Here is a 24,643-nt window from a genome sequence, read left to right as displayed (position 1 = left end):
CAGGGAATGCCTTGCTGCTAAATGATGAACTAGCACTCAGCTGAGCCCTCAAGGGTTAACATGTTGTTAATGTAGCCTCCCACACAAAGCAGCACGAACACGAGAGATGGGAGACAGCATAGCAGACAGAGATCTTGTGTGTGGGAGAGAGAGATGCACACTGCCCCTTTAAGTAAGCTGACCCACTCTTAAGTGCATTATCTTTTTAAGTGGATCAGGAAGTTGAGACAGCAGCTGCTGCCCCAAGGTCTCTGTTTCTTTTCGTCCATGTTCCCTCCCTGCTCTATACTGAGAAGGGGTAAGTGGGGTGCAGAAGCATGGTGGAGGGGGACACCCTGACATCAGCCCCCCCCATCCTCCTCCCTTCACAGCAAGAAGGAGTCTCTGGGAGCAACTCCAAGGTAGAGGGCGGGAGCAGCACATGGCAGTGGGGGGAGGGACTGCTGACCTGCCCGGCAATTGATAGCCTGCTGGGTAGCTGCAGCACAGGGAACTTAAGGGAGCGGGGAGCTGACGGGGGTCTGCTGGTCCGCCCTGGTTCCAAGCCCCCACCAGCTAGCTGCAACGGGCTACTCTTCCTGCAAGCAGTAGACAAAGCAGGCGGCTGCCAAACGACGTTAGAAGGGAGCACTGCACAACTTGACACAAGCATATTCCCTAATTGATCAGCAGCATAACAATGAAACATTGTTAACCGGGACAACTTTAAGTGAGGAGTTACTGTATTTAAACTCCTAAACTCTTTAGGGCAAGGTCTATCTTCTACTGTATTTGTACAATGCATTGTACAGCAGGGCTCGGATTCTAACCTCCGGGAAGTACTGTAATAATAACACAAATCTTAAACATTAAGTTCTGACTTTAGTGGCTGTAAGCATGAATAAATTTGAAAGACAAGGTTGCTCACCAATGAATGCTCTTTTTCCCCAATACTGCATATTCCTTGTCATCTGAGAACTTAGCTCTCAAAAACATTCCAGCTAGCTAACTGATAAGATAGGACACAAAGAGAATTGGTCTTGGAGGTAGCTGTGGCCCAAGCTATTTAAAACTTTATACATAATTGACACCCTGCATTGCACTTGGCAGTGAACAGGCTGATGGGGTTGAGATTGGAATGTAGGTTTTAGGTACACATGTCCCTGTTAGCATGCAGGCCATGTTCCCTATCAGCTCAATTGTATTACTTTCAAGGTTAGGTCTGCTCCCAGTCATGCACATTAAAGTAGTCCAGCCTAGAAATGAGAAAGGAATGAATAATAGTAGTAAAGTCTACTTGGCAGAAGGGCCCACAGACAAGTCAATATCTCTTGTTCTGCTATATGAAAGCTCTGTAGCTGTGGAAGTGCTCTTAATCAATCAGATAGGTAAATGCTAGAACAAGATTCTTGCTTTTTGTATAAACTGTTATGAGTGCCCAAATTATCACAAGATTAAGGTCATGGGTTTCCTCTGAAATCTTAGTTCAAGTCCAGAGAAGTTAACTTTTAACTTAAATTATTTATTAGTATTCCAGTAGTTCCTAAGTGCCCCCAGTCACAATTGTGGTCTCTTTGCACCACACATAATACAAACACATGGGAAGACGTAGTCTATCCCTCAAAGAGTTTTTATAATCTAATTTCAGATAAGATCAAGCAAGCAAGTGAAACAAAAAAATTAGGAACAAAGGGGAAGGGAAATTCCCTTTCAGTAATAATAAACAAACACTTGGATATTTGGGTCTAAATCACTGAACTTTTGTGTGTGTGTGTGTGTGTGTAAAATGTAAACAAAATAACAGCAATCCCTTCTGTGATGCAGTAGGGTCTGTCTATGTAGGGGATGGGAGAGCCGGGGAGGACTTTAGGTGAGGGACAGGATTTTTAAGCCTGTAACCTGAGCCAGGTAGAGGGGGAGGGGGTCAGCACCTTTGCCTGGGAAGCTGGACAAAGGAATCGGCCAGCTGGAGGAAGGGCAGTTCAGTTTCAGTTTTGGGCTGGGTGATTGGAATTCAGGGAATCCTATGCTGGGATCCAAGCACCCTGAACCCCCAGAAGGACTGGATTGAGGGGTCCTGGTTGTGCCTCCAAGCTCTGCTGTAATCTGCATTCCTGTTGTCCAATAAACCTTCTGTTTTACTGGCTGGCTGAGAGTCACTGTGAGTCCCAGGAAGAGGGGTGCAGGACCGGCTTCCCCCACACTCCGTGACAACTGGTGGCAGCGGCGGGAGATACTGTTCCCCGTGGACGGCGCTTCCTGCAGTAAGTGACTGGGGACCAGTAAAACAAAGGGGTGATTAACCCCTGGGAGTGTGTGCCCAGTGAGAAGGACTTTGCAGTAACAGGGTCCCCCGGGGGATTGCAGCGAGCGGTCCCAGGGGTGGAGTCATCTGCAGCTCGGCCCTGGCAGAGAGGCGGTGACCTCAAGAAGGGCTGGTGCACTAGGGGTCTCCCTGGAAACTGTGGGGAGCGACAAGCACCCCGATCTGTGAGTGGCCAGCAGGAAGATGTATGCCAAGCGGCTTAAGTGCAACCCGGTGGAGCTGTGCAAGCAGAGGGGGCTGCGCAGTGGGAGGCTCACCAAAGACCAGCTGATTGCCCAGCTGGAGGAGGGAGATCGCTTGAATGAACAGATCCCTGTATCTGAGGGAAGCAGCCTGGCAGATGCAAAGCAGGCACCAGTGTCTGTCCCCCCTGGGAGTGGTCAGCCGGTGGCTGAGGGCTTCCCGAGACCCCCCATTCCTATGCCTAGGGGAAGGGCGGGGAGGAGTCCAGCTGCTACCGAGGGCACCGTGACCCCCCCAGCCAGCAGGGGATCCTCCTGGTGAAGCTCACCCGCCAGCAGGGGATCATCCCAGCGACGCTCTGGAATGGGGGAGAGAGCTAAAACTGAGAGAGCTGGAGGATCGTGAGAGACAGAGAGAACACGAAGCGAGACAGAGAGAACATGAGGAGAGACGAAGACAGCGGGAGCTGGAGGAGACAGAGTGACAGCGACATCATGAGCTGGAACTGGCGAGGCTGAGGGGCAGCAGGCCCCCGGCTGCGGTGAGTGAGGGGGGGCCTAGGACTGCGTGGAGCTTTGATAAGTGCATCCTGGCCCAGCGTAAGGAGCGGGAGGGCATGGATGACTTCCTGGATGCCTTTGAGACGGCCTGCGAGCTGCACCAGGTAGATCCCGGGGACAGGCTCCGGGTTCTCACCCCCTTACTGGACCCCAAGGCCGTGGCATTGTACCGCCAGCTGGGAGAGGAGGAGAAAGGGAACTACGAACTATTCACGCAGGCCCTGCTGCGCAAGTTTGGGCTGACTCCTGAGATGTACCGGGAGAGGTTCCGGTGTCAGGATAAAACCCCTGAGGTCTCATATCCATAACTAGCCGTCTGCATGGAGGGATACGCCAGCAAGTTGGCAGATGGGGCCCAGACGAAGGGGGACCTGGTTAAACTGCTGGTTCTGGAGCAACCGTATGAGCGGTGCCCACCTGACCTGAGACTGTGGTTGAGGGACCAAAAGCCAGAGAACCCATGACATGCAGGACGGCTGGCTGATGAGTTTGTGAAGAGCTGGTCGTGGGGTGGCAGGGAGGAGTCTCAAAGGAACAGGCCTGCTGCAATGCAGAGAGAGAGTCATAGTGGGACCTCCCAAAGGGGGAATAGGGAGAACCCCCTCCCAAGGGGAACGCGCAGCGTCAGGGACAACCGACCGGATTGAGGGGACCAATGAGACATGAGCTGCTATCAGTGTGGCCAGAGGGGCCACATACGGTCCCAGTGCACCAGACTCAAGGACAGACTGAGCAGACCGACCCCACACCGGGTTAACTTGGTAGAGATCCAGCCAGATGAGGGGCAGCGGTCGCAGGAAAGGGGGGCTGGCTGCATACCACCTGCAAAGGAGGGAGGAGGGCCCCAGGTCAGCTCCTCTGGCGGGCTGGATGCTCCAGGCTCCGAGTTTTTGGTTTACAGGGTGGTGCGGGGCTGCCCCTCCGGAGAGAGTGCCTTGTTTCCCTGGAGGTAAATGGGAAGAAGGTCACTGGGTACTGGGACACTGGCGCAGAAGTGAAGCTGACCCGGCCCGAGGTGGTGGCCCCAGATCGGGTGGTGCCCGACACCTACCTGACCCTGATGGGTGTGGGCGGGACCCCATTCAAGGTGCCCATGGCGAGGGTACATCTGAAATGGGGGTCAAGGAGGGCCCCAAGGATGTGGGGGTAGACCCACATTTGCCTACGGAGGTGTTAATGGGGGGGGACCTGGAGGTCTGGCCAAGCCACACCTGGGGTGCTCTGGTCGTGACCCATAGTCAGAGTCAGCGCAGGGCACTGCTCCCTGACAACGGGGAAGGTACTCTGCCCGAGGCGCAGGACCCTAACCTGGTGGGGAGGGAATGCCCAGGGACACGGCTCAGAGAGGCTGCGGCCTCAGACCCAGCTGAAGAGAGAGCATGTCCCCATCCCTGTCCCAGCTGCTGAGTTCCAGGCTGAGTTGCAGAAAGATCCCTCCTTGCGGAGGCCAAGGGACCTGGCTAACCTCAGTGCAGTACAGTCCATGAGGAGAGGTTGCGAGGAGAGGTTCCTGTGGGAGAAGGGGTTCCTGTACCGAGAATGGGCTCCCCCAGGGGAAGCAGAGTCATGGGGGATCATGGGGGCTCAGGAGGCAGCTGGTGGTTCCCCAGAAGTTTTGCCACAAGCTACTGTACCTGGCCCATGACATCCCTCTCGTAGGGCACCAGGGAATCCGGTGCACCAGGCAGAGGCTGCTACAGAACTTTTACTGGCCTGGGGTCTTTACCGATGTCCAACAGTATGGCCAATCCTGTGACCCCTGCCAGAGGATCGGGAAGGCCCGGGACAAGGGGAAAGCGGCTTTGAGGCCTTTACCCATCATAGAAGAACCTTTCCAGAAGGTGGCCATGGACATAGTGGGACCTCTCAGCAAGGCGACCTGGTCGGGGAAGAAATACATCCTGATGGTGGTAGATTTTGCCACTCGCTACTCCAAGGCAGTGGCCTTGTCCTCTATTGAAGCAGACACCATGGCAGATACGCTGCTGACCATTTTCAGCCGGGTGGGGTTCCCCAAGGAAGTCTTAACGGACCAGGGGTCCAACTTCATGTCAACCCTGCTCCGGTGCTTGTGGGAGAAATGTGGGGTCTGGCACAACTGGGCCTCAGCGTATCACCCCCAGTCCAACGGGCTGGTGGAAAGGTTCAACAGGACGCTAAAGATGATGCTGAAAACATTTATGAACCAGCACCCGCAGGACTGGGACAAGTACTTACCTCACCTGCTGTTTGTGTGCAGGGGGGTACCCCAGGAATCTACTGGGTTTTCGCCTTTCAAACTGTTATATGGAAGGCGGGTAAGGGGGCCCCTGGACCTGATGAGAGACGAATGGGAGGGGAAGGCCGCTCCCGATGGAGAGTCAGTGGTGGAGTATGTCCTGACCTTCCGGGAAAGACTTGCTGAGCTCATGGGCCGAGCCAGGGAGAATCTGGCCCAAGCCCAGAGGAAGCAGAAGGTCTGGTATGACCACACGGCGCGGGCCCATGCCTTTGCCACCGGGGATCAAGTGATGGTTCTCATCCCCTTGAGGAAAAACAAACTCTAGGCTGCCTGGGAAGGGCCCTTCAAAGTTGTCAAGCAACTAAATGAGGTAAACTATGTGGTGGAGCTGTCTAACCGGGTGCACCACCACTGGGTGTACCATGTGAATATGATGAAGCCATACTATGACGGGGGAATGTGGTGTTGGCCGTGTGTGGGCACTGGGAGGAGCAGGGAGATGACCCTTTAGTGGATCTATTCCCTGGGACAAAAGCTGGTTCCCCCCGGAGGCAATTCCCCTCTCTGATCAGCTGACCCCGGCCCAGCACACTGAGATCAGAGGGGTGCTGCATCTATACCGACAGCTGTTTTCCAACCAGGCTGGACGCACTAATTTGACTGTCCACCGGGTGGAGATCGGGTCACACTCCCCTATAAGATGCTCCCCTTTTCGGGTCACCGGGAAAACTGCCCAGGACCTGGAAAGAGAGGTCAGGGATATACTGGCCTTGGGGGTGATCCAGCCGTCCTCCAGCCCTTGGGCCTCACCAGTGGTGCTGGTCCCCAAAAGGGATGGGTTGATCCGGTTCTGTGTGGACTGTCGAAAGCTCAATGCCATCACCATATCTGATGCCTACTCCATGCCCAGGCCTGACGAGCTCCTAGACAAGCTGGGAGGCACTCGGTCCCTCACCACCATGGATCTTACAAAGGGCTTCTGGCAAAAGCTGCTGGATGTAGATGCCAGGCTGAAATCGGCCTTTATCACCCCTCTGGGGCTTTACGAGTTTCTGACCCTGCCCTTCAGCCTCTAGGGAGCGCTGGCCACCTTCCAGCACCTGGTGGATCAGCTACTGTGGGGGATGGAGAGTTTTGCTGTGGCGTATATTGACGACATCTGCCTATTTGGCCAGACCTGGGAGGACCACGTGTCCCAGGTTAAACAAGTGCTGAACCGACTCCGGGAGGCTGGGTTAACCATAAAGGCTGAGAAGTGCAAGGTGGGGATGGCTAAAGTATCTTACCTGAACCATCGGGTGGGGAGCAGCTGCCTAAAGCCGGCACGAGCCAAGGTGGAGGTGATCAGAAACTGGCCTGCCTCCCAAACCAAAAACCAGGTCCAGGCCTTTATTGGGATGGCGGGGTACTATCGAAGGTTCGTGCCCCACTTTAGCGCCATAGCCGCCCCCATCACTGAGCTGTGCAAGAAGGGGAAGCCAGACAAGGTGGTCTGGACCGAGCAGTGCCAGCAGGCTCTCCGGGCGCTGAAGGAGGCTCTGGTTAGTGGCCGAATTCTGGCAAACCCAGATTTTGACAAGCCCTTTATGGTATTCACTGACGCCTCAGACATGGGACTAGGGGAGGTGTTAATGCAGGAGGATGAAAAAGGGGAGAGACACCCCATTGTGTACCTGAGCAAGAAGTTGCTACCCCGGGAGCAGAACTACGTGGCCATCAAGATGGAATGCCTGGCAATGGTGTGGGCCCTTAAGAAACTAGAGCCATATCTCTTTGGGCGACACTTCACCATGTACACCGACCACTCTCCCCTGACCTGGCTGCACCAGATGAAAGGAGCCAATGCCAAGCTCCTGAGGTGGAGCCTGCTCCTGCAGGACTATGACATGGACGTGGTCCATGTGAAGGGAGTGCCAACCTGATAGCGGATGCGTTGTCCCGGAGAGGGGGCCCTGAACTTCCCCAGGTCACTGGGCAGAGTGACCCCGCTCAGTTCAGTCTAGAAGGGGGGAGAGATGTGATGTCTGTGTGGGGGATGGGAGAGCCGGGGAGGAATTTAGGTGAGGGACAAGCTTTTTGAGCCTGTAACCTGAGCCAGGTAGGTGGGGAGGGGGTCAGCACCTTTGCCTGGGAAGCTGGACAAAGGAATCAGCCGGCTGGAGGAAGGGCAGTTCAGTTTCGGTTTTGGGCTGGGTGATTGAAATTCAGGGAATCCTGTGCTGGGATCCAAGCACCCTGAACCCCCAGAAGGACTGGATTGAGGGGTCCTGGTTGTGCTTTCAAGCTCTGCTGTAACCTGCATTCCTGTTGTCCAATAAACCTTCTGTTTTACTGGCTGGCTGAGAGTCACTGTGAGTCCCAAGAAGAGGGGTGCAGGACTGGACTCCCCCACAGTCCGTGACACCTTCTGTCTCTACCTAGGCAGAATTGGTTGGAGATTACTTGTAGGCCTGAAGGCAGATATAAGTGACACAGTGTGGTCCAATTTGCTATCATGTTCTTTGTTAACCAGTACATGATATGCATCACTCTATCCAGTCACATCTGCTCAGACTTTCAGGACAGGTATTCTGGAATCAAAGTGTAGATTGAACAGGCTTGAAGCTTTGATGTACATCTCCTAGCAGGAATTTGGAATCTTAAGAAGTTTCTCATGGGGCAAGTTGTGAGAATCACATGTTTCAGATGCTTCATTCTGTACAGGTTCTCAGATACTACAAAGATGAGCACTGTAGAAAAGCCTATAAATAAATACAGAGGCTTCTTATGCTTTGTTCTCTAATGGGTAAACACAGACTTCCACTAAATTTTTTTTTTGTTTCCAGGGCACGTTGTGGCTTATAATTTAGCAGCCTCACAAAATAAATAACGTTCTTGGAAACTCTCTGAGAAGAGCCTTTATAAAGCTAAAAAATATACACTGAGAGGTACTGTGACATTCCCCAGGGTACAATCTGGACCGATAGACAGCTGTGTTCCCTCAATTCTCCAGCCTGGAGTGCCTTTTACATGACTTCGCTGTGAGAGCAACCACTCCTGGTCTGCTCTCACACCTCCCTCAGCATGTAAATCACTCCCAGCTATTTTTTGTGAGTGCTATAGCCAGCCACTCCTCAATTACACTTCAGGGCAACGCCAGCAAACTCCCAGTTCCAGACTTTCCCCCAGAAATGTGTGTCTTGTACTGCCCAGCACAGGACAATACAAACTCATGTAAAATCCATCATTTCATTAATAGAAATGATATGCACAAATCTTACTATCCCAACATGAAGTTTCCCAAACACTTCAATCCAAACATGCACTGGTTTAGATAAAACAATCAAATAAATTTATGAACTACAGAAATATAGATTAAGTGATTACAAGTAATCAGGCTTAAGAGTTAGAATTGGTTACAAGAAAATAAAAGGTAAAACAATGAATATCTAACTTAACAAGCTAAATGAATTTAAAGCAAAGATTTCTCTCGTCACATGCTTCACTAGTCTTATTTCAGCCAGAACCACTTCCCCCAGTTCAGTGTTAATTTCCTTATCCTTCAGGTGGCGTTGATGCCTGAGGAAAAAAAAGGGAGGAGTATTTTGGAGCCTCTGTTTCCTTTTCTTAAAGTCCTCTTTTTCTTTGAAAGTCATCTCCAGCTGAGGTTCAGGAGACAGATGGTCTGTGGGAATAGGAACCTCCAGCTGTTTCTTTGCCAAAATGTAGATTTCTTGCTTGCACCCTTTTTCCTGCCAAAGAATGGCCACTTAGGTGATAGTCTATTTGATTTTGTTGACACCTGGCTGAGGCGTCAGTTTGCCTTTTGTCTTTGAGGAGCTGTTTTGTGCCTGCTTCTCTAAACTTGGAATGTGTCTCAGTAATGTTATACAGGAGAACCGTATAACTTTACATACAATGTTGCCAGACATTTTACCAGGATAATAATGATCAGCAAATTATGAGTTTTCAAATGATACCTCACAAGGCATAGTTTTGTAAAAAGGGTGAACCCAGGGATGCAGACTGTCACGGTTACTCAGGAGCTTCATTAGTGTGTGTCTTGCTTGCCAGTTCTGGAGTAACCTCAGTTTGTCGTCTTTGCCTTTCAAGCACAATATATTTCAAGACTTCACAGGTTAGCTTCATAAAAGGATAAATATGTGGGATAAATACAGAGTAGCCTTCTTTTCCATTTACTGTTGCAGTACAGTCTAATCTAGTGGTAGCCAGATCTATTTTATCAAAATTATGAATTAAAAATAATTTTAAATACAGTGTTGAAGAACATTGCTGTCATTGTTTCTGTATGTTCATGACTGAGACTGGTGCTGGTGTCTCCCAGTGAGTGCTGACTGTTAGATCAAATTTTTGTCCTGCCGGGGAAAAAGACTGACTACTCACAATAGAAATGGTTGGTCATATTTCATGTGTTTCAGAGACTTTCAAACGTGCTGTCAGTGCTACATTTTTTAAAAGGTTAACTTAACAGTGGTTTAACCATTGTTAAATTAACCACTATTCTAGTCCTCCTCTCCAATGAAACAACCCTCTCCCCAAACCTAACCCTTTCCTTTCAGTCTTGAAAATCTGATCTCCCAATCATTCCAATCCTATACTCTATTTCCTGTGTCCTCTCCTGCATCGTTAGACTGTCAAAATGCAGCTTCTGTTTGATTATTGTTCTTATGTAATTGTAATTACCGTAAGACAAGTTTTAACACTTGTTTTTGTGATTTGCTATGTAATTAGATGTAGGTGATTTAAAATGTGTTCTATGTTACATAGACGGCTGTGCAAAGGAAAAATTGGGGCCTTACATATCCTGCAAAATGTCATTAAGTAAAAATAGTTTTAAAAAATACACTTGTTTTTAAGCACAAGTTTAAGTTTGTACGGATGAGAATACAACTGCTGAATAATTGCAAACTCCATGAGACTGAATTAACTCCTTAACTCTGTAGGATGACTACAATCATATCCATGGAGGCAAATGGACAGTGAGTAACTTGCGCTTGTATCTAGAGAGTACTCGTGGAAAGGAGGTCACTAACAAACTGTTCGATGAAATTCATTGGATAATTGTGCAGTCGCTGAAGGCCGTTGCAGTGAGTAGTGCTAATGGAATGCTGCCAGAGTTACTCTCATGGCTTCAGACTTTCAATAGTCTTGAAAACAAGTTTACAGTAAAGAAAAAAACTAAAGCAATTCATTTCCTCCTGCTGGATTGTTGTTTTGAATGCTGATGCTCTCATGCTACTGTCTTACCTTTTTGTTCTTTTTAAAAACTCTGTCACCACTCAGTGTCCCTGTAGAGCTGTGTGTGCTTGGAGAAACCTGATTGTGGGGTCAAGCTGTTTGTGTGTATATTAAATGAGTAAATTAATGTGCTGAAACCATCACAAACTCTTACTCTCATTTAAAGTCACTTTTGAATTACCCTAACCTTTGCCCAGCCCTGACATCTTTCAGTAGTAACAAATTTGTCGTAGGAGGAAATAGCCTGAGAAGACAATTTGTCAAACAAAATGCCAGGATGTTAAGGTTCTTTCTTCCATTTTGTTTAGAGAATTTGTGTAACGTATTTGCCGCTCTCTGATATGTGAGTAATATAGTTATCCCAAACTCATGCCAAAAAACTATGGTGCCATCATGTATCCTCTTTCCTCCTGAATAGCTTGACAGAGCTTTATAATATATGGGTAGCTGCAGGCATTTACAGAAGGCAGTTTCCCAAAGTGCCAAATTAGGTGCTAGAAGAAAAGGCAGCTCATCCCAATATTAACAGAATTGTAAAAGAGAAGAGGAACAATGTGAAGAGCAGAAGAAAAACAGATAATGGACAGAAGAGGAAGTGTTCTGGTAGCGTCAGTGCTCCTTCCTATTTCCTAAACTTAGCAGGAGAAATGCTTTTCCTTCCTTCCCCTACACCCTGCAAGACTGAAAACCTTTCAATATTAATTTCTGGAAGCCATCTGTACTGACCTGCTACAAAGGGTTCTTTGAATCAGTGGTTCTCAACTTTTCCAGACTATTGTACCCCTTTTCAGGAATCTGATTTGTCTTGTGTACCTCAAATTTCATCTCACTTAAAAACGACTTGCTTACAAAATCAGACATAAAAATACAAAAGCGTTGCTGCATGCTATTACTGAAAAATTGCATACTTTCTCATTTTTACCATATAATTATCAAATAAATCAATTAGAACATAAATATTGTACTTACATTTCAGCGTATAGTATATAGAGCAGTATAAACAAGTCATTGCCTGTAGGAAATTTTAGCTTGTACTGACTTTGCTAGTACTTTTTATGTAGCCTGTTGTAAAACTCGGCAAGTATCTAGATGAGTTGATATACCCCCAGGAGTATGCATACCCATGGTTGAGAGCCCCTGCTTTAAGTGATCTGGTGAATGTTGCACAGGAGAAGAGGTGCCCTGGCATTCCTACTTTAAGACCTTAGCTGATGCTGGAAAACAAGTGAATCGCTTGAGAATTTCCATCCCAGCATTATTGAGTCCCTAGCCTGTTTTAGTTTTCCTGACCATAGTGGACTTGAGCTAGATATAATGATATAGAGATTAAAGTATTTTAAATATAAGGATCTAGTCAGTATTTGGGGTTGAACTCCATCTTTGCTGCATCATTACAACACTATAATAAACAAGGGTCTTTGGATAAGTCACATTTAATTTGAAAGTGAAAGTGTTAATGATTAGGTAAATTTGTATTTTTATACATGAAAATGTAAGATTATTTCTAATTTCACTTACGGTGTGAAAGCCTTTAACACTCTTGTTTTCATACTCACTGGATGCTGTAAGATACACAGATGAAACTGAATGAAAGCGCTGCAGTCAAATATGTTCTGTTAATACACTGATTACTATGATAATACTCAGAAACAGCTTGAGAAGATGACATTTTATAAAAAAAGAATCTTACATATATTTATAAAATGTTGTATTGGGAAGTCAGAGCAGAAAACTTGTATTAAGAAAGCTGCCATAGACAATTGGTATTATATTTATACATGATACCTAGAAAAATAATAGTAGAGAACTATAGTAATGTATAATCTTTCAAGTTACTTAATAAATCTTTGTTCTTTAATATACATTTCTTCTTAACTTGTTTCAGCCTGTAATGAACAATGATAAACACTGCTTTGAGTGCTATGGATACGACATTATCATTGATGACAAGCTTAAACCATGGCTTATTGAGGTAAAGTTATGTACATTTTATAAACAACCCTCCTCACCATTTCCATTCACAGTATACATCTGCTTTTTCAAATCTGAGCTTGAGTTTTCCCTTTTCCAGATGAAAGTGTTTGGGGAAGGCTGTTAGAAAGTAAAACAGGCAACAAAATGGGCTGTGGGAGTTGCAGGATATCAGAATTCAGGAGAAACCTGTGTTCTGGCCTGGTCAGCAAAAACCAAATCCAGGTGCATTCATGATATGCTCCGACTACAGAAGCTGTCTGAATGCCAGCAACCTTATTAGTGCACCAGTAGATGGAGGATTGGCACTGGCTCAGTGCAATGTAAATCTAACCCTGCTAAAGCTTAGATACTATATATAACACAGCCTGAAATTGTAGGAAAGCTAGAAAATAAGGGATACACATATTAGAAGAATAAACTTGAAATAATGCAGGGTTGTATACATTTGTTGTATGAATTATACAAACTTCCATGGTATGTTAACTCCTGTCCAAACCCCATGTCTAATGTATCAGTACCCTATTATTTTTCCCTACATCTTATCTTTATACATAATGGTTAAGCATACATTTAAAAAAGTGTCAGACTTCTTACCCACTTTGCCAGCCAGAGAAATGTGTGGAAAAGGGGAGTTCAGAGGAGGGATACAGATAAAAAGCAATAACTCCGGAATAAAGAGCCCCACCGGTCCATATGTAACAACTGCTAGGAAGGGGCAAAGCCAGTGAGGAACTTGCCTGTTCTTTATTTGGTGTGAACTAAAGGTATAAATCCCCAGAGGCGGCTTGATTAACACAGGTGAACTTGCTCCCAACAAAAATCTACAGTCAAACCCTCAGGAGAATGAATGATACTTCAAAAATAAAATCTGTAGGAAATGCACTGTTTCCTTGCAATGGTTTTGTTCAAAGAAAAGCCTCTATGTTGAAATGCTGGTGATTAGTTTATAGGGGCCATATTTTAGTCAAAAGGAAGTTGCTGAAAATAAAATGTCTTTGTTTTTAACAGGTCAATGCTTCCCCTTCTCTTACCTCCAGTACAGCCAATGATCGCATCCTCAAGTATAATCTTATTAATGACACACTTAACATTGCTGTGCCTAATGGTGAAATTCCAGACTGTAAATGGAATAAATCTCCACCAAAAGAAGCTCTTGGAAATTATGAGATTTTGTAAGTTTTAGTAATGTCCTATGTAAATATGAACATGTTCTTGAGAGAGAGAAGATTAATTTAGAACCATGTAGATGTGATGACATTCATCCAGGTTTGGAGGAAAAACCTGAAGTGCTCTGTATCACTTAATTACCATGTTTAGGGCTGGAATAGCAGCTTCCAAGTATTTGCACTCCTGTCTTGGGCCTTAGTTGTGGGTTGATGTCCCCTTCCTGGTGAGCCCCTGCACTTCACCGTCAAAAACGTTGATTTATTGAGGGTATATGTTGGGGAAATGTATTTCACTCTTCAAGATATATCCAACACATATATAGTATGTATTTTAGACTGAGTATAAGGTGTGGGTAACAGTTAAATGCATTATATGTACCAAGAAAATTTTTAAAACTCTCTTAATTCATGGGAATGGTCACCCAACTGTTGTGATTCATTGATGGGATGTTAAAACAGTGAATTGCAAGATTATTTTTAATCTGGTATGATGAATGTGCGATGAAGGGGGAAGTTAGAAAAAGAGTATCCCTATTTGAGTGTCTGAGATGGGCTTATTCATTTAGGAGGATGCTGAATTTGTAATCAAATTCCCTATTCCATTTGGAACCAGTTTCAAAAGCTAAATGTTTGAGAGCCTGGTCAGGAATTAATAGTACTGTAGTACAGTACGTTAGCTGACCCACTAATTCATGCCATCTATTTTATCTAAGGCCCTGATTCTGCAAACGCTTATGCATGCGAGTAAATTTAGTCACATACATAAGCGTTTGCAAGATTGGAGCATACCTTTATAATTAATGTTAGCTATGTGATAGCTATGAACACTGATGATCTGCATTTAGTATTAGTTAATAGGTACAGATGGAATCCTGTTTGACTAAAAAATATTGTAGCTGTGTCTTTCTATTTTGACTATTGGCATTTATATATTTAGAATCAAATTCTGCCTTTGAATGCCTCCAGCAACTGGTAAATCAATGGATAGTGGGATTATTTCATGTCATATTGAGTTTGAACATTTAAAGAGATACTTGTCACTGTGGCAAGCTTTACAAAATACATATTATCAAAAATATATTAAATTTATGGGTACTTCTGATGCTGATAGATAGTGTTCAGATTGAATCTTATATCTTGATTATCTAATCAGCCCACCCTTCTTGCTTAATTCTGTTAACTCGTGTCACAATCTGACTTTTCTGATGTTCCAGTTGTTTCTGTGTTTGATACACTGGATTGTGACATTACTGCATAAGCAGCAAGCTAATGTTTCTGTTTACACACAAGTATATTAGACGAAGTGATGAGAAAAGAAATGCAGAAGTACATGCCTCAAATAGTTTCACAAGCTCTACAATTATTTGTATCTGCTATAATAGAAACTCTGATGATGATGTGCCTGTTTTTCATAAATCGCTACTGAAGTATAGTAGGGCTCATTTTATTATAATGTCATAGGGTTCAATCCTGTGAATGCTTCCCCACATGAATAACTTATGTGAGGCGTTGTATCTTAAAATGAACTATTTATGTGGTGTGAGTGTTTATAGAAAAGGATCCATACTTTAAAAATGTGAATGCTAAATATTAAACAATAAAGAACTAAGGAAAGGTCATTCTTATGATCTCTGCTGTCCAGTGATTAGGAGACTGAGACAATGAAAAAATTATTATATTTTAGGTATGATGAAGAGATGGCACAAAGTGATGGATCTGATCGTGATTTGAGAAGCCGTCCTGGGCAATCTATTGGACTAAAAGGAAGTCGAGCAAGAGATTCAGGAAAGCCCGTGCTCACCACATGGAAGTAGTGACAAAATCAAATTAATATCAAATCAATAATATCTTACTGAAATTCAGTGCGATGCTCTTGGCAGAAGATTTTGAACTGAGCACTTGGGGCTCTCTCCTTTGTATGGCTTTCTTCTCTATTGTGTGTGGGAGTTAATAACTCTGAAACGGGACGAAATATGTCAAAGAAATATTTGTACCAATATGAGACAGGTCTGTATAAAGTAAGGCACCTAATCAGCTATTCTAATAGTAAACTCACTAGTTTACTGCAAGAGTATTATGCTGCATGTGGCTATAGCAAATTTACTGTAATATAAAGAATTAACATATTCATAGCTTTAAACTTTTAAAAGCATAACTACTCAGACTTGAGAAACATGGATATTTTTTCAACAAATGGCTGTTTTGGCTTATAATTCTCTTAAAGAACCTTCTTAAGAAATCTGGTGTTGACTCTAAATATTTATTTTTAAACGAACCACTGGTTTGGTGTTCAATATTTTGTTTTCCAGACTGTACATTGTAAGTAATCTATCTCTACACTTGTAATTTATTATACAGTTTTAACTCCTTTGTAAAGAATTAACTGTGTTAAAAATTTGTAGTCAGGGTTGATTACAGGTTCTGTAGGAAACCTAGAAAAAATTTTAGTCCTCAGGATGTCATTCCTCTGTGTTCCAGGATTAATCTTGAAAATAGAATCCAGAAAAATCAGAAGTGTTGGGCATTATCATTGTTGTATAGTTTACATTGGCATGATGACAATTAAATTCCTTGATACAAGTGCAGTCTCTTCTGGTAACATTTACAATACAACCTTTGCTGAGCTGTGATTGTCAATGCACAGTTAATGATTTTTAGCTAATGTTGAGATTTAAAAATAAATACATCCCCAAATACTGAGATTGTCAGATGTGTTGAAGCTGTAACTCCTCAGGAATTAAAATTACATGGAAGGGGAGAATCTCTCACATAGCAAGTTGCTGTGTTATCACGTGACATTTATTTTTACTTCTAAGGTGATTTTGGACATACCTGAATAAACTTCTTCCTGCTTTTCTTCTTGAACATACTGTAATTAATGTCAACCCCACTGCTCAGTGATGCCTGTAAATCTTTGCTTGCATCTATGCAGCTCTTTATTTACATATGTAAAATACAGACACATCTATATACATACATATTTTATGTTCTCTAACAAAATTCCATTGCATCTAATAAGCCATCTCCTATGACTCTGATGTCAGAAAGTACAATAGCTACAAATAGCACAAAGCCAGAGAAGTTAAAAAGGCATTGATTGCAGTCTTTTAACTAGTAAAACATTATATATATATAAACTAGTCAATTGTATGATTGGCTGTTTCCTCTGATGTCACAGTTCTAGCACTCATCAAGAAGATTCTCATAGCTGCTTTAACATACAGCTCAAATTTTGGGAGAGAAAGAAATCTCCAAAAGTACTTGTGCTGTCATAATGAATCTCTGCTGAGCACCTGGATCTCCCTAAATGATTAATAGCTATATAGAATGAATGAGGGACATTTTATATGCAATTCTAATCATTGTTAATCTTGTATGTTCTGTTTAAATATAGAAAGTCAAATGCAAAATTTGGCATGTCTTTCTACCAAATTCCTGGTCCTTTAAATTATGGGAATTCACCCGCTTCATTAGGAGCACTGTAATAAGTCATCAGAGTTTGTCTTGAACTGAGATTAAGGAGTACTTTTAATATGATAAAGAAGTTAAATCCACATATCCAGCTCCCTCATGTATTGTTGTCTCCCTCATTCTGGGTCTTGTTTGTACATTTGAGCCTTGGCAGGGTGAAACCTATGTCTGGAATAGATTTCTGGTCAGATGTTAAATGCCATATTAGTGATGACTTGTTTAAGGGCAGATGTTTCCTCCTCCATCTTCTAAGCCCCTGTTGCTAGGAAATGTGCAATAGTGTAGGCCTTTGGAAATATTACACTGCAAACAGGAGTATTTTACAAGGGAGGGGTAGCTCAGTGGTTTGAGCATGGGCCTGCTAAACCCAGGGTTGTGAGTTTAATCCTTGAGGGGGCCATTTAGGGATCTAGGGCAAAAATCTGGTAGGGACTGTACTTGATCCTGCTGTGAAGGCAAAGGACTGGATGACCTTTCAAGGTCCCTTCCAGTTCTACGTATATCTCCATATTAAACACTATGGCTGATTTCTTAATCTCTTATAGCTCCATTTTTTTTCTCATTTCTGAACATCCAAACTGTGATTCTTGGCTCTTTCTCCCCTTTCTACATCCCATCCATGCAGTGTATCTATCTGGTAGCATTTGGCTACTTTCATTCTCATAGTTCCATTACAGTAGTCTCTCTAATGCTGTTACGTATCATGTGTACTACCTCATTACCCTTTTTCTGAGTACTTTGTTGAAGGGACTTAGTGGGGTGAAGATGGTGTATGGAGAAATCAGACTGTTTTGCAGTCAATATCAAACTCTTTGCCTTTATGTATAATTAAGTTTTATTTCACTAAAGTCATTATGACATTACTAAGCCTGCTTCTAAGATGGAAGCTAATGTGAATGAGCAGGAACAGGCCTGGGATATGTTGTATTAATTTCAGTGGAATAAATGGGTCTAAAGTCAAAGGTGATAGTATGATCTTAGCACTGTACACCATTAAACAGTTAACATGATTTGGGGTTTGGAATACAGGAAAACTGACCATTTCATGGCAAGCAAATTCAAAAATTAATACAAATGTTTGGAAACTTATTGGATACACGAGAAAAAAGAATAAAAATTAAAACAAAGCATATTGAAATTGAGTGGTTACGCAAAACACTTAAAACCTATTAAAGGACCTTTTTCAGACAGAGAATAATTATTAGTTTCTTATTCTGTCAAGCAATCCTTTTTAGTGGGGAAGAAGTGGTTAGTCTTGTTGAATTTCAAGTGGACTGCTCTGAGTGGTCATACTTTTGACTGTTTTTGACCAGACAGTCAAAGAGGGAGAAGATAGGATAGCAAAACAGGAGGGGAAATACAGTATGGCTTTTGTTGATCTCAGTCACAGATGGATACTTTGGGCTGTCAGATCAGCCACTACAGCGGTTTCTCTAAACCCTGGCTCACTTCCCTGGTCTGGGATCCCATCTGGGTGGTCTAGTCAAGTACCTCTCCTTTACTGGTCCTTCTCAGGCTGGGCAGAGCTGGATGAGCTGTCTCATCCCATCATACTGGTGCTGTGTAGTGCAGTTGGTCTCAGGATCAGGTGAAAAGCTAAGATGATAAGATAGAGGGAGATGGAAAGGAACATGAGGGAAGGGAAGACAGTAGCATCTTGCATGCATCGGACTGGGGTCCTTCCTGGTCCATTAGTGATAACGGTGTCACCACTTGTGTTCAGGTCTGGGTGTCCTGTTGGCTGAGGGTCCACAATGAAGGACACAGTCTCTGGAGTGGGACATAGGCCTACCTGCCTTTTCCCAGGAATCCACTGCCATTTTAATTCTCAAAGTCCATCCAAAAGGGCGTGATGAGTGGAATTAGCCCATACGCTTGTTACTTCATCACCCAATTAGGCCTAATGTCGTGACACATTAATTTCTGATTCCATTCTCCATTTGTTTGCCAGTTATGATCCTTATGCAGTCCTTGAGTAGTATCAATAGATAGCTTCATTTTTGACTAATCCAGTCTTATTTTTCTAACTTTTGCTGACAGAAATAATTTTATGTAACAGGCTAAATTGGATTTTCATTACCGGATAATTTAGAGGAGTGGTTTTCAACCTTTTTTCATTTGGAGACTCATAAAAATTTTTAAATGGAGATGGGGACCTCTTTGGAAATCTTAGACATAGTGGGGTCCACAGACCACAGGTTGAAAACCACTGATTTAGAGAACAGGCCACTGCACAACAGATAGCAGGGGCAAGTGCTACTGTTAGCAGAAAGACTTGCAGCAGAACACACTCATGATGCCTCTGCTCAGTTCTGGCATCCCATTGCCATTCTAAAGAGTAAGTCTTTGAGGAAGGGACAGGTTTTTGCTGCCTATTGGCACAGGGCCTAACACAATGGGGCCCTGACTTGGTTAAGGCAGCTAGGCATGACTGCAATAGAAGTGATAGATGATAATATTCTGTATATGTGAGTGGCCCCTAACTGATGCTGTTACTGTTGGCATCAGTGGTGTTCCACAGTTACTTCCTTAGCACTTTTATGTGTAGGGAATGTGCCTTGTTGCCTTGGCTTTGCCTATTCCTTAGTTCTAGGACACTTTGCCTTTTAGAGAGAACCATCTCCCTCAATATTTTTAAATCCATCTGTAACATACTAACTTTATCCCAACGTACAGCTCTGCTATAGGTTTAACTTCCATTAATTCACATTCAGCATTAACCAGGCTGGGACATAGTTGTTTCCAAAACCTCCATCATCCTGTGACAATTAAGCGCAACTAGGAGGCACTTGCTGTCGTTTCTTGGGTTCCTGCCTTTGAAATTCACATCCCTGTGACAGACGGCATTTCTGTTTGGTTTATCTCTTGTCTGTTTTTTTTAAATCATGTTTTATACCTGATACAGTGATGACAAATCAGCAGCAGTTCATTCCTGCTATTCACATTGGATGTTTTTATGCAATTGTTTTGTTTTTAAAAGGGGAGAGGTGGAGGACGTTCAGGGGTCCACCTGTTACAGAGCTAGGCCTTCTTTAAATTAAAAAAATTAATGAATCTCTCTCAATCATGTTGTCTTCCTCTGCTGACCTTGGGTGAATTTGCGGCCCTGTTCAAGTCAGAGGAGTTTAGCCATTTAAGTCAAAAGAGCCAGGATTTTGAGTATGGTGTATACTAAGTTTATATTTATATGTTTGGGTCATGCATAATATTCTATCACACAGAGCATGGCAAAGGTATAGAACATCTGTATGTTGTTTATATTCAGCACATTTTAGTAGCATAGCTGTCTGTCATTTTGCGACTGAGGCTGGTTCTCATCTGTGATCACTTTCTGTTGGGAAAGTATATTCTTAATTTGGTTTTGAACACAGTGGTAAAATATCTTTGCAAAATGGCATTTTACAAGCCATAACCTTCTCAAAATGTTTCTGAATGTAACCTGATCACAGGTTTTTGTGATAGTATGATTTGTGATAGTGATGATAGGAGATTGTGACTTTAATTTTAAACACCCATATGTCAGCAAATTCAGAGTCCTGGCCATGACTCAAGCCTCTTGTACATAGCAAAGAATTTTATAGTATTGTGTATGCTGTTAATTTTATGTCTTTGTAACCGTCTCCTGCGGACCCATAAACGTGTGTGTAACAGGTCACTTCCAAATAAGATGACCATATAAATAGTCAAATAAACTGAGTCCAGTGGGGCTAAATTCACTCCTTTTCCCAAATGCAGAGTTTGTTTGTGGATATAAGTGAACAACCAGGGGTTTGGTCCTTCTCTTTTCAGAGGAAAAATAAAATCGTTTACACTGCCGCCAGAATGACTCTGTCTTCCTGATCCCTCTTAGTTGTTAAAACAATGGGTCACAGGGTGGTTGTATTGGGCTGCTTCCCTTTCTCCTCAAGTCCTTTTTCAAGCAGGCTTTGGCAGAGATAAAAATTATTATTCTTAGTTCTAATATATAAAAGCTTATACATACAGGGGTTTATGAAACAAGAATTAAAAAAAATTATAGAAAATATGTGATTAACCACTATCTTTGTGCTCAGCACTGTAGAGAAAACAAACAGGAAGACACTCCCTGCCTTGAAGAACTTACAGATAAGTAAGACAAGATTCAGACAGCAAATCACAGGCAGGAACCTCAATTGTTAAACTGTCTGCTTTTTTTTTTTTTTAAACGCGTGGTCCTAATGAAAAATAATGCTTCTTTAAACAAAGTAAAGATATAGGCTACAGCTACACTAGAGAGTTTTAAGCAGTGGAACTGCAGCAATGCAGCACTGTTGTAATCTCTAAATGTAACCGATCTAAACAAATGGGAGTGAACTCTCCCGCAGCTTCGCTGCTCCAGCCCCACGAGCGGCAGTAGCTATGTTAGTAGGAGAAGCTCTGCCACCAACATAGTGCTGTCCACACTGGCGCTTAGGTTGGTGTAACTTACATCGCTCATGGGCAGAGCCACCCACCCCATAGCTTTGGGGGGCTCTGCGCTTTGTGGGGGGGCATGGTGGCCCAGGGGGCTAGTGGGGGCCTGGCGCCAGCAGCAGGGGTGGGGCCCGCGCCCTGTACTCACCAGCCGAGGTGTCTATTTCTTTTTCTTGCTTGCAGCCCCCCGGGCTCGGGCTCAGTCTCTGTCTCTGGCAGCAGCAGCGAGCGACCCGGCCCCAGCCTGCCCCACTTAACTGATTAGTCTCATTACAGTTGGTATGGCAACACCCATTTTTTTCATGTTCTTTGTGTATATAGATCTTCCTACTGTATTTTCTACTCCATGCATCTGATGAAGTGGGTTCTAGCCCACGAAAGCTTATGCCCAAATAAATTTGTTAGTCTCTAAGGTGCCACAAGGACGACTTGTTCTTTTTGCTGATACAGACTAACACGGCTACCGCTTTGAAACCAGTAGACAGAGTGACAGTATTTCATGCATGAGAACAACATGGCCTCAGGTACAGATCGTCAACGGTATCTAAGTGTCTAACTCCCATTGCTTAAATATCTAATGGAGATCTGGGCCAAAACAGGAGTGGGAGAAGGAAACAAAGGGAGCATATACATAAGTTTATTTTAAGTAGTTTATTCCTGATGAACACTATCCTGTACTGCTTATTAACTAAATCTAAAATTAAGACAAAACTGACAACAGCCACTCTCAGGTCATCCGGAAAGTTTTTTTCTAGATGGACTGGGGAAAGCCCAAGGCTTACCATGCTCTCATTTGAGAGTAAGAGATGATTATGTGGCAATAAGGGAGCCCCTCAGTCCTGTGCAGCTAACCTCTGCAGTCGGCCAAGCAATCCTAAAATGTGGTCTGTTGTGCAAAGAAGTTTGGAGAGACTTGGAAGCTGCCCCAGGGGGAGCAAAATACATTGGAAAGGACAGTCTGCAAAAATTCTGACTTCAGCTAGTATAACAACTTGACAGGCAGAACTAAAATAGGTAAACTCCCTGTCCCTAAAATACTGCTCTTCACATGCTCAAGTGATTATTGGACTGACGGCAATGTATGAATAATTAAACAGACAAGCACAACACAGGCAGGATAATTGTTATAACCACATCTATACAGGGGATATTTTTTGCCAGAATTGGATACATAGGTCAGATTTGCTTACTAGACACAAAATGCTAATGTTTCTTTCTATTAATTCTTTAGTATAGAGATAAAACTTTCACAGAGAATAGTTTTCTGCTTCTGCTTTAGGAGCTTTATTAGAATAAGGGAAACAGTATTGTCCCCAAATCTACTTTTTCCATCTGCTTCACAGTAGAACTTCTGCCTAGAGTGTCCCCTAGTCCTTCCTGCCTGGCTTCCTGCTATAGATTTAAAAAAAACAATGCACATATTTACACAGAATACATACAGTTCTAAGCTATAAAACTGGAACACAATAGATCAGGCTCATCTATCTAGAGAATAATGCTCTGTAATTATAAACAGTTCTGTTTCTTAAGCAATCAGCTTCCAGTTTACACAAGTGGATGTATAACCAGAAGATAATTTACAGTGAGGCTATTTTAAAAATCAGGCTCACATTCAAGCCTCCACATTTGTGGAACAATTTCATGCCATCTGATAGTTTGATATTTAAATATTAACTGTTAAACTACTGATATAATAACTACTCAAGATAGTTAAGTCCCAGGCACACTGCAAAGAGCTACAAAAGGATCTCTCGAAACTGGGGGACTGGGCAACAAAATGGCAGATGAAATTAAATGTTGATAAATGCAAAGTAATGCACATTTGAAATCATAATCCAAACTTTACATATATAATAATGGGGTCTAAATTAGCTGTTACTATTCAAGAAAGAGATCTTGGAGTCACTGAGGATAGTTCTCCGAAAACATCCACTCAATGTGCAGCGGCAATCAAAAAAGCAAACAGAATCTTGGGAATCATTAAGAAAGGGATAGATAATACAGAAAATATCATATTGCCTCTATATAAATCCATGGAACACCCACATCTTGAATACTGCATGCAGATGTGGTTGCCCCATCTCAAAAAAGGTATATTGGAATTGGAAAAGGTTCAGAAAAGGGCAACAAAAATTATTAGGGGTATGGAGCGGCTGCCATATGAGGAGAGATTAAAAAGGCTGGGACTTTTCATCTTGGAAAAGAGACGACTAAAGGGGGATACGATAGAGGTCTATAAAATCATGACTGTTGTGGAAAAAGTAAATAAGGAAGTTTTATTTACTCCTTCTCATAACACAAGAACTAGGGGCTACCAAATGAAATTAATAGGCAGCAGGTTTAAAACAAACAAAAGGAAGTATTTCTTCACACAATGCACAGTCAACCTGTGGAACTCCTTGCCAGTGGGTGTGGTGAAGGCCAAGACTATAACAGGGTTCAAAAAAGAACTCAATAAATTCATTTAAGATGTCCCTAGCCTCTGTTTGCCAGAAGCTGGGAATGGGCAACGGGATGGATCACTTGATGATTACCTGTTCTGTTCTTTCCCTCTGGGACACCTGGCATTGGCCACTGTTGGAAGACAGGATATTGGGCTAAATGGATCTTTGTTCTGACCCAGTATGGCCATTGTTATGTTATGTTCTTATGATGTTCACAGTTAATTGCCCTGAAGAACTGGAGGCTGATTCTGAAAAACAGCCTCACTATTGCTTTACTTTCTTGCCAGAATAAAAGTATATAGTTGATGAAAATTGATTTTGGCAGTTTTTTTATCCAAACAAATTAGATGAATTTATTTGAAAGATTATTCATATTTATTTCTAAGAGTAAAAAGGTGCCCATTTAATTCTCTGGGCATTTCTGGTATGTGTGTATGTATTAAATTACAAAGACAACAGAAGTAGCAGCAAACTCAGAAAAAGTCCAGCAAATTCCATTCTCAAATCAACCCCACAGCTGAGACTTTCTCAATTGTTATGATGGTGTAATCAGTGGCTCCCAACCAGGCGTACATGTACTTCCAGGGGGTACATCAACTTATCTAGGCATTGGCTAGTTTTACAACAGACTACAGAAAAAGCATTAAGGA

At 43.3% G+C, this 24,643-nt stretch overlaps 1 protein-coding gene across 8 annotated transcripts in view; it reads left to right on the top strand.

Annotated features, from left to right (window-relative positions):
- Positions 1 to 20,944, top strand: part of TTLL1 (TTL family tubulin polyglutamylase complex subunit L1) — a 50,208-nt gene extending 29,264 nt beyond the window's left edge. For 6 of the 8 annotated variants that reach the window (XM_050919841.1, XM_050919829.1, XM_050919854.1 and 3 more), the window contains 4 exons: positions 10,213 to 10,356; positions 12,393 to 12,479; positions 13,490 to 13,653; positions 15,332 to 20,944. In XM_050919841.1, the coding sequence (XP_050775798.1) occupies positions 10,213 to 10,356; positions 12,393 to 12,479; positions 13,490 to 13,653; positions 15,332 to 15,461 (525 nt within the window). In that variant the 3' untranslated portion in view covers positions 15,462 to 20,944. The remainder of the gene's footprint in view (positions 1 to 10,212; positions 10,357 to 12,392; positions 12,480 to 13,489; positions 13,654 to 15,331) is intronic. The other 2 variants (XM_050919847.1, XM_050919859.1) reach the window with 2 other exon arrangements.
- Positions 20,945 to 24,643: the final 3,699 nt, after the last annotated feature.

Source organism: Gopherus flavomarginatus, chromosome 1, assembly GCF_025201925.1.
Source record: "Gopherus flavomarginatus isolate rGopFla2 chromosome 1, rGopFla2.mat.asm, whole genome shotgun sequence".
In the NCBI taxonomy this organism is placed as follows: domain Eukaryota; kingdom Metazoa; phylum Chordata; order Testudines; family Testudinidae; genus Gopherus; species Gopherus flavomarginatus.
Note: the sequence above shows the minus strand (reverse complement) of the source record. Positions and strands in the feature narration are given on the sequence as shown.